The sequence below is a fragment of the Triplophysa rosa genome, linkage group LG4 (assembly GCF_024868665.1).
Source record: "Triplophysa rosa linkage group LG4, Trosa_1v2, whole genome shotgun sequence".
NCBI classification, from domain to species: Eukaryota; Metazoa; Chordata; class Actinopteri; order Cypriniformes; family Nemacheilidae; genus Triplophysa; species Triplophysa rosa.
Genome location: NC_079893.1, coordinates 23,883,424 through 23,894,280, shown reverse-complemented (window position 1 = coordinate 23,894,280; position 10,857 = coordinate 23,883,424). Strand labels below are relative to the sequence as shown.

The window sequence follows — 10,857 nt, the reverse complement described above, 5'->3', positions numbered from 1 at the left end:
TATATTGTAAGTTGCTTAGTAAAAAAGCATCTACTAAGAGCGTTAATGCAAATGGTAAATCGGAAGAAAGGATAGAATAACTGATTCTGACACAGGAGGAGAGGGGGAGGGATTTAGAAGTCTAAGGAAGGCCAGTATGAAAGCAACTCATCTGTAGATGCTGAGATTTTTCATCCATCAGGAAAACGCTAAGCACGATTACTGAAAAGATTTTAGTTTTTTTACTAAGATTTGGATTGTCAGATTTGTCTCACATTAACACATTGATACATACCTGGGGTGTGCTGGAAAGATGTGGAACTTCATAACAGATTTCTTTGTGTACGAGACGACCAAGTCTGTGGTGGTAAAGAGCTGGACCATCGGCATCATCAACCGCGTTGCTCAACTCCTCATCATCACATATTTCGTTGGGTAAGTGTTTGGAGGGAGCATTTGTAGAACTTTGTGTATGCCGGTGTTTGAGAACATTGTGAAATAGAAATTATAGGTATACGTTTGGTTATTTGTTCTTAGACAATTAAATGGCTCTAGTTTTGTGTAGTTATTTTATAGAAATACTGTAAGTAATGAGAAATGCTTGGAAACCTTCCTAATCATTTCTTGCTGAAGATTTTTTTGCTATCTCGCTCTCTGTCTCTTCACCCTACCTCCACTACCTTCAGCTGGGTGTTTCTATATGAGAAGGCATATCAAGTGAGAGATACATCCATCGAGTCATCAGTGATGACCAAAGTGAAAGGTTTTGGAGAATATAATAACCGGATCATGGACACGGCCGATTATGTGACACCTACTCAAGTAAATCACAACCAACTTTGGCATTATCTGTTTTATCGTAACACAATAGTGTGCATTAGTATGCACAGACTTAGGGCAATTTTCCTTTTTCACTATTATAATGATTGTGTTGTAATCTTTCAGCGTAATCTTTGTTGTAATCTTTTAATTCAATTTAATATAATGAATAAATAAGTGTAAATTAAATATAAAATAAATTGTTATATAACTAGCCACTAACCAGACCGAGTAACACAAACCGGAAGTTAACTTCGGGCCAGGTGTGCATTCGACAAAACCATCTATACATCAGCTTCACCAAAAAATATATATAAATATTATATATATATATTAAATATATAAAAAATATGTTTTAATAAAAAAATGGCCAGTGTGACCGTGCATTTCTGCAAAGAAAATAGTTCCTTCACTGAGCGTCTTCGTTAAAGTCCCAGTGAAATAAAAAATTACAATGCCTATTTTTTCATGAAATATTGCAGCATTTATTGCAAATAGTTTATCAATGTGGGTCATTCGCGTTTAAAATTCCATTTCACTCGGAAATGCATCAAAATACGGAAGTAAAAATGATCGCAACTTCTGGTTCACGGGGACTTTAAAGCCCCACTGTAATGCCTTGAAACGTGCAGCATTATTCGATGTGTTGACATAATTTCAACTGAAAAATGCAGAGAGCGCGAGACATATCGAGTGACCCTGCCTCCTTTTAAAATAACCAATAGTGTTTCGTTTACAGCACACAATCGGCCTGCCTGGCAAAACTGCATGTAAAAGTCTGTTGAAAAGAATAGGAAGATCAGTGTTACCAGTGATGTGTCTTGAAGCTTATTTACGTTGGTGAATGACACTGGTGTTTGTCTTCTCCTTTAGTCATCAAGGCTGTGATGTCCGATCTCTTCCATAGGGCTTTAACATACAACATTCTGTGTAGACTTAAAATGGGTCTAAATGGGAATTTTGTCAGCGCATAAGAGCCTATCAGTTTATTGACATCCTTTAGGCTAACTTATTTTTAATAAAAGGAAAAAATGTTCATTTTGATTTCACTGGGGCTTTAAGCCCCATACTGGCTATAATGCAGAAGCGTCACTATCATGATGGCCAACTTTTGAGGACATTTTCTAAACCTCACTACATAAAAGACTTAAAACTCTTGTTTTTAATGGCATGCATGGTTTCTGTGAGGGTTCGATTTAGGGGTGCACGAGTGAGGGATGGAGGGAGGGCAAGTGCGCCTACCTGCGCATCTGTCTCTGTGTTGTGCTAGTAGGCCACTTTGCAAGATGTAAACACTGGTCCAGAAGCACTTCCGGTTTCATTTTTATTTTATTTTTTAAGTCTTACATAAATAATGAAATCTTAAATATACTGTATTATTTATTATTTTGATTTTGTTATAAATGTTCTGTTAGCTTCGGGTAGCTTCGGGTAGCTCATAGGAAATGTAGTAAATGTTATTATGAAACAGTGGATTGTCTATGGGCTATAGGCCTATGCACACGTTACTTCCGCATTTCACGGGAAGAACCCTAGGCAGTTTCCGGTTGGGGAGACTTAAAGCAGAGGGAAAATAGTTACATTTAGCAGATGCTTTACATTGCTGCTCGCCGCAGTGGTATACAGAAGTGGCGTTCTACCGTATTTGAATGTTATAATGACATGTCAACTTATGAAAGTATCATTTCAAATACGGTAGAACAGCACTTCTATATACAACTGCTGTGTGCCGCACTGTACAGCATCTGCTAAATTTAACTATTTTTAGTTTCCCATTTCTCTCTGCTTTAAGTCTCCCCAACCGGAAACTGCCGAGGGTTCTTCCCGTGAAACTCGGAAGTAACGCAAGCATATAGCCCATTGTAGTTTTAGGCCCTGTCCCAAATGGCGCACTCCGGTCTTGTGGACCTCCTCCGAGTCCACACTTGGTGACGTCAGGAAGTGCAGCCCTATAGGGCACTAGGCACGAGTCCACAAGGGTACATGGGAGTGCATTTTGGGACAGATTCTTATTTTCATGCTTCTTTTCATAGCATTGTTTTGCTATATTCGTAAAAGTAGTATTATATTTATTTTCTTTTGCTTTCTTTCGTTTTTGAGCACTGTGCGCTTCATTGCGTATATCTGAGTGTCTAAATCAAGCGTCAAATGATTTTACCGCTTGTATCCACTAGGGGGCCCCCAATCTTGCGGGGCCCTACGCATTTGCATGGTGGTTAACAACGCTACTGGTAACTTCAGTGGAGAGCGCATCGAGGGCACAAAGGAGGCGCTCGCGAGCAGACTTCTGAGCGCTAAAAAGACAAATGGGACAGGGCAACATCTGTATGTGCACGTATTTACGTATATGCACTTATGTCCACCAGGGGGCATCAGTGTTCTGCATCATCACGAAGCTCATCACAACAGAGAGGCAAATACAGGGGCACTGTCCCGAGGTGATACTTACAGTACCACTTTGCATTAAATATGTTTCGCTATGAACTAACATCTGTGTTTCATAGATGACTGTGTGTGTATCTGTCTTCAGAGTGAGATCAAATTCAAATGTGATCAAGATAATGCTTGTATGAAGTTGAAGCCAAAACCTTCTAGCAATGGTAAGATTTATCTTCCATTTTGTCTCTTTTGTGCTCTTTGTTTCTATGAGAAGTCTAATAAATTGTCTATATACACTTTTATTATCCTTATGTGTTTGAAGTTACACAGTAAAGTAACATTTAGACCTTAAAATATCCAAAGATCAAGAATTGAACCCATGACCTTGATGTTGCCAGTGTTTACTGTGTATCTGCGAATTTATACAAGGTTTCAGGAGGACAGCGACGGTATGTTAAAAATGAATTTCATTGGTTGTGTTTCAGTAGCTGGTGACTGGTAGAGCATTGCGTTAGAAACACAAAGGTCCTGGGTTCGATTCCCAGGGAACATCTACTGATAATATGTACTCAAATGTCACTTTGGATTAAAGCGTCTGCCAAATGCATGAATGTAAATGTAACATCAGTGTTTGTGTATCACGCTGCAAGGCTTGCTGACTGGACGATGTGTTAACTTTAATTCTTCAATAAAAACCTGTGAGATCAAAGGATGGTGTCCTGCAGAGATAGATGATGTTCAACCGTGAGTCCACTTCTGATGATTGAAAGAAATATGTAGATGTGTTTATAGACGAATAGAAAAGTGATTCAACATTTTTTCTTACCCAGGGACCCCATGATGGAGGTGGAGAATTTCACCATTTTCATCAAGAACAGCATTCGTTTCCCCCGTTTCAACTTCACAAAGTAAAGGCACACAAACGCAGACATAAAACCCTCATCACCAGCATGTCATATAGAGAACCGTAATGAAATTATATGATTAATATTGAAAGCCTATACATTCTTATCTACAAACATTTATTTTGATAATTGACCCTCAATATATTTCAGAAAAAGCAGTTGTTATGGTAATATTTGCACTTTTTAAGTCATATCTCTTTCTCTTCTTCCAACAGGGGAAACTTTTTGCCCTCCATCAATAGTAGCTACATAAAGCAGTGTAAATTTGACTTTCAGAGGAACATGTATTGTCCGATTTTCAAAGTTGGAGATGTAATCCGGTTTGCTCAACAAAACTTCACCACTCTTGCTAAAAAAGTGAGATCTCTCACTTTCTTTGTTTTTAGCATGCACTTCACTCAAAAGCTATTCGATTTCATTATCTCTCTCACTCTCTTTTCCTCAGGGGGGAGTAATAGGAATAAAAATAGCATGGCTGTGTGATTTAGATAAGGCAGACGATGAATGCAAACCTACCTATTCATTCACTCGCCTGGACGCCATGTCAGAGAAGACCACTGTCTCACCTGGATACAACTTCAGGTTCTTGAACCCGTTCCTTTCACATTTCAACCTTAGAGTGAAGTTGGCAGAACTCTAGTGGGATTGTAATGGCAAATGTTCATAAACGTTCATTAAAATATTTGTGAAACAAAGCAAGTTTCTATATATTCAAAAAACTGATTACTTAAAGTTGAAATTGGCCTAAAAAAATACCTTAATAATATATATTGAAACTGTATCTGCTAGTTGGTCAACATCTTTGTCTCTAGGTATGCAAAGTATTTTAAGATGGAGAACGGGACCGAGTATCGCACATTGCTGAAAGCCTATGCCATCAGATTCGATGTGCTGGTTAATGGAGATGTAAGTAAATATGTTTGAGTAGTTTTCTGTATTTTTGTGAGCTAGATATGTTTTTAATAAACGCAGATCAGTGCATTTAATGTCTCAGTACATTTCGGTTTTTCCTTTGCAGGCAGGAAAATTTGACATGATCCCAACTCTTATCAACATGGTTGCTGCCTTCACTTCTGTGGGTGTGGTATGTGTCTCCATAGATTCTGACTCGCATATTTTATTTACTATATTATTTTTTTTCAACTACATGATTGAATCTTAGAAAAACGGTAATATCTATGTATACATTACATAAGGTATAAAATATATGTACAGATGACGTTAAAGTACTGAAATTTGAACTTGTGAGAAGTGAGAAAGTAGCCAGACTGCTGCACATCTTCAGGAACAATCGATTGCTATAGACTTTATTTACTTCCATAATGCAGATGCTTTACAGAAGTCAGGCGACGTTTCAAAGAGCTGCATGCGACTTTTGGTTTACAATGGCTAGCTGGTCTGCATAGTTTTTTGTAGATCATTTAATAAAACACTGTAATTACTACATTACATTTTTCAACATGAATTCATTATTATGATAAAAAAGTGCAATTACTTGAAAACATGTTTACTGATGGACATATGATTGTATTTGTAAATTATCTATGTTTATTAACAATCATTTTTGACACTATAGAGGCCTACTTAACTGAATAGCTGCAGAATTTAAAAAGAAACCATTCGATTAAGCAGAGCGACAATTTTTTTACAATAAATTCCTTATTGTTTTTAGGGCACAGTGCTTTGTGACATCATTCTGCTGCACTTCCTTAAAGGAGCCGATCAGTACAAGGCCAAAAAATTTGAAGAGGTTTGTTAACCCATCACCAGCAACACGATGTCACTGTAATCATTATTCAAACAATCATTCTTGCTCTTTTTCTAGGTATCAGATTCAACTATTCAGGAAAGTAACTCATTATACAGGAGCAGAGAACACAGCCATCTGTCAATCAAACCGGACGAGAAGTTCTCAACTGATTCCGGAGCATTTTCCATGGGACAATATAGTTAACCTGTCTCGTTATGCACAGAATAAATCTACAGGACAATCTATACCAACTAGTTTGATTTATAAATACTTTGATAGTTTACATCTTAAATCCACTTCTAAAGTGAACTGTTTTTTTTCTTAATATTTAAGCATAATTATTTTAACCAAGATAAGTAAGAGATAATGTACATCCAGATGGTTATATTGCAATATAAACTCAGGCACATTAGGTTAGGATTAGGACCATAAAATGTTTTGACCATAAAGGATATTTTATTAAAAAAACATGTCCTCTATCTAACAGTCTTAAACCAAATAATTTTGGTTTACTGGTTGTTTAAAGAAAAAAATTGAAACATCTCTGTATACAAAACCTGTCAGAAGCATATCAACAGACACAATTTTGCTGTGTTTGGTTATTTGCATGGTCTACAAAAAAAATCAATTCAGGAATGTTTGCTGACGTGGGTTTTTTACACACCCAAATGCCATCAACCCTCTTTTTTTGTGTTGATGTTTGTTTTTGAATATAAAGTTATTGTAAAAGAGCAGAAAAAGGAAAGTTATCATATTTGCATGAATTTATGTAGCAAAATACGCACATTGTATATAGTCATTAAATCTTTTTGTCACATATTGTACAGTAAATATTGATGCAGGTCATAGGGAGGCTCAGGGTAATGAAACTAATTTCATGTACATTAATTGTTATTTATATCATAATTCGGACTACTGCTTCATTCTGGCCGACTACTGCCTGTTGAACTGCAAGCACTTTGCTCAATGACAATCTATTCAATGCAGCCTATCAGTTACTAAATTTATAACAAAGGCTTTGCAATCCGCTGAATAGTTTAAACCTCTGCAAAGTGTGGGTCTTAAATATTATATGATAAATAAAAATGCTTTTACACATCAAACCTGAGAACCGGTTTATGATTGATGTGAATTACATTTATTCAAATCTAAAGGCAAATCAGAAGTCAGATTGCAGGCAATATCAATTAACAATTAATTCAACTCTGATCATAAATTCAAAACGTCTAAAACTGGTAAAATGAGACAAAAAATAAAAAGCTGATTATGTAAAATTTGACTCTGGTTTGGTCACCCCGTTGTTACAGGACTTGTTTTTTTTATTTATGTTTGCTGTCATGGTGTAGTTGCCATTATGTAAAACATTACATTTGTCAATGGCTAATCCCCTACATGAACCTAATTGACTTTGTTTTTAGAGAGTTGCTGTGTGTGACAGTCTAAACGTGTTAAAGAGAAGTGGAAAAACAAGGAGCGGTAAAATTAAATGTTACACCTGACTGACATAAGGACAAATGTAAATTCATCTGTATAAAAAAGTTGTTTTTAATAAAATAAATAAATAAAACCCCTGTGCGAGGAAAGGGGGGGAGTTCATCAAAAAAGTGACACATGTAAGACAAACTAAGAATTACTGTGAGATGACAGAAGACGTGGTAAGTCCATTTCTCCAACAAATTCAAACCTCCAAAAAAAGTTTGTTAAAATCAACAAGAGCAAAATGTGTCCTCGTCACCAATAATATTCAAACTGAAGCTACACCACTAAACGTTGAAACCATGGTAAGCAATACACAAGTGATGTATTTTTGTAGAAATGTCCTTGGTTGGCATCTTTCTCTGATCACATTTTCGTTTTCCCAGAGTAAAGCACTAATGAAATCTATTTGGCTGATGACACTTATTTTGGGGAGTGGTACAGTGGTACTTAACAATGGAAAGCGGTAACCTGAAATATCTATTATACATAATTCCAGTATTATAGATGTGACATTTTCAGTCAAAACTTCTCAGACAATGTATTTATTACCAATATATTGAACCATCTGTTTATATTTGACTTAGTCTAAACACACATTTTCTGTTTTAAAAGAAAGAAAAAATCATGAGTTATGGAAGTGACAATACTTTGTAGGATATCTGTAAATTAAAATGTAAATCAGAAGCAATAATACTCAACAAATAGAGAAGGGATGACTCTTCGTAGATAACAAAATGTGTAGAAATATGGACTGTTTTTGGACATGACAATTCACTTACCTGACTATGGAAAACTATGTTTTAAAAATAAAAAGCTCTAGAAACTTTTTCATCTTAAGGTTGACATTTGCATGGAATTGCCCACATACATTATTATACAACAATATGAATGAACCTAAAATTGGGCATAATCTAATCACACTGATTGATAAAAAATCTATACTGTGATACACAACCAGTAAATAATACACCAGAAAATTCACATTCCAAAGACAACAATTAACTGGAAGACACAAAGCTATAACTAGGGTATGCCTAAAATACTTTCCGGGTAATTCTGTCACTTAGATGAGTCAAATTTCTCAGGGCGCTGTCCTCTGCCTTAACCGTGTCCAATGACTGGATATGACGATTGGTTCAGAGTGGGCTGTGTCAAATACTTCTCTACTCCTCTAAATTTTACTGAAGCTGAGGTATGGTGCCATGAAAATGAGCATTAGGCTACATGTCAAATATTCTTACATGATATTCTCAAAATTCAATAAACAAGGCAAAACGATGATTTATACCAGCAAATGATATTGTTTTGATCAAATTTGAGATGAAATACACAGCATTTTAATGTAGTGACTAAATGTTTTTTTTTTTACGTTTCACACCCAGTTTAGCTGTAGAGCCAAAGCCCCTGGTGGACACTTGGTGTCAGTGCATGGACTGCGTGGAAATGAACTGGAACCGTAAGCAGAAAGACAGGGACGTAAAGAAACATAAAGTGTTGAACATTCAATAAAACACAAAGTTGAAAAAAAAGTGTAGAACATTAGGCAATAGATGTTCAAAAAGAAAAACATGAATGAGATGATGATTGAATCCAAGAATTCTTCAATTCTTTGAAATGATGGGTGATAAAAATGGCTGCTGCAGCTATAGTTTAAAGAAAGTTTATACAGAACGGTTTAGTTCTATAATTTATTGGAGAAATCATATATTACAGGATTTAAAATACCCAGACCCTTTTCCACTTTCTCATACTTTGCATTTTTCTCTTTCTTTTTTTAATTTGCAGATGTTGGCAAGTGGAATGATGACAGTTGTTTTGTCAAGAAAAACTATTTACCTTCAAGGTGTCAACAGCTTTGACTAACAATTGAATTAGGCCGGATTACTTTCTTGGGTTCATTTTTAATAGAATTACATGAACACTGTTACCAAGAGTAATGTTTGGTTGCAGGTCAAGATATTTTAAGAATCACTTTACACATTATACAAATAGTTGCAATAAATGGTAACTGAATCTGCTGTAACATCAACCCGTTTGTTCCCATCATTTTATAATCCTAATGTTAAAACTAAAAATGTAATAATTAAAAGTGATTAAATAGTTTTTTTGTCTACTCTTTTTTATGAAATAGTATGAATGTGCAAAAAAACGAGTCAAATAGTCATGTTTAAATTTTAAAATCATGCACATCAGTAGCCACCAGGGGTTGTGTTAAATAAAATTCATATCAACCTTGAATGGGCTCTGACAGGAATTACTAACACATCTTTCTCATTTGTAATGCACTGTAGTGCCGCCAACTGCAATGATCAAATCAGCCATTAGATGACACTATATAAACAGAATTTCATTATTTTAATTATTTAAAAAAACCACATGCTTTTCTACACAATCCAGACACAGAAAGACATTAATTGTAATTTACAGCCATTCATATTTTAGATTTGCAAAGTGTTTAAAAGTAACCAACTTTATGTAAAAGGAACATGTTTGTGGCCTGCTGCTGAAATGAACTTCAGACCATTCAAATGTGAGATTGAGATGTGAGAAAGTGGATGTGGTATCACGCATGAGGTGGCAATCTATTTATCATGTGGAAAGTAAAGACCATCTAAGGCCTTTCTCTGAAAATGGATGCTCTCAATCTTACATGAAAATGGAATCTTGAGTAAATTGAATTAATTAGATTTTAAATAAGCACAAAGCAATCGAGGACATTTGTGAAGTTACTTTGGTTTGCAATGTCAAGTGAAGATTAAAAGAGATTGGCAACTGCATCTAAACCATGTTACAATCTAGCTCGTTCCAAAAACTGCAACATAAAGAGGGAGTCGGACAACAAAAATAAGATTTAAATTAAAAGATTTAAAACTATTCTTTATTGAGATATAGGCAATGAAAAATAATAATATTTTGTGTATGATGAAGACTGATGAACTTCAGACCATTAAAATGTGAGATTGAGGTGTGAGAAAGTGGATGTGCATCACGCATAAGGTGGCAATCTATTTATCATGTGGAAAGTAAAGACCATCTAAGGCCTTTCTCTGAAAATGGATGCTCTCAATCTTACATGAAAATGGAATCTTGAGTAAATTGAATGAATTAGATTTTAAATAAGCACAAAGCAATGTTCTACAATGTTTACACTGTAGAACATAGGCTGGTGAGGACATTAGTGAAGCTTCTTTGGTTTGCAATGTCAAGTGAAGATTAAAAGAGATTGGCAACTGCATCTAAACCATGTTACGGTCTAGCTCGTTCCAAACACCGCAACATAAAGAGGGAGTCGGACAACAAAAATACGATTTAAATTAAAAGATTTCAAACAATTATTTATTGAGATATAGGCAATAAAAATTATAATATAAATCATCTAGGGGAGAAAAAAGAAAATATGTTAATCATATATTCAAATTCAATAGGAGAAAATCAATATTTTAAAGAAAAAAAAAGTATGATAGCAAAGCTTGTCCTCCTGGAAACCAACAACCCAGCTCCCTTTATAGAAAACCAAAGGCATATCAACACCCATGCCCCAAGTGT

The 10,857-nt window shown here is 35.3% G+C and overlaps 1 protein-coding gene across 1 annotated transcript; it reads left to right on the top strand.

Annotated features, from left to right (window-relative positions):
* The first annotated feature begins 148 nt into the window (after positions 1-148).
* p2rx3b (purinergic receptor P2X, ligand-gated ion channel, 3b) lies at positions 149-7,301 on the top strand. The gene is made up of 12 exons (XM_057332255.1): positions 149-414; positions 666-801; positions 3,165-3,236; positions 3,329-3,398; positions 3,828-3,921; positions 4,008-4,085; positions 4,298-4,439; positions 4,528-4,664; positions 4,895-4,988; positions 5,101-5,166; positions 5,755-5,832; positions 5,908-7,301. The coding sequence occupies exons 1-12, from the start codon at positions 293-295 to the stop codon at positions 6,034-6,036; spliced, it is 1,218 nt and encodes a 405-aa protein (XP_057188238.1). The 5' UTR covers positions 149-292; the 3' UTR covers positions 6,037-7,301.
* Positions 7,302-10,857: the final 3,556 nt, after the last annotated feature.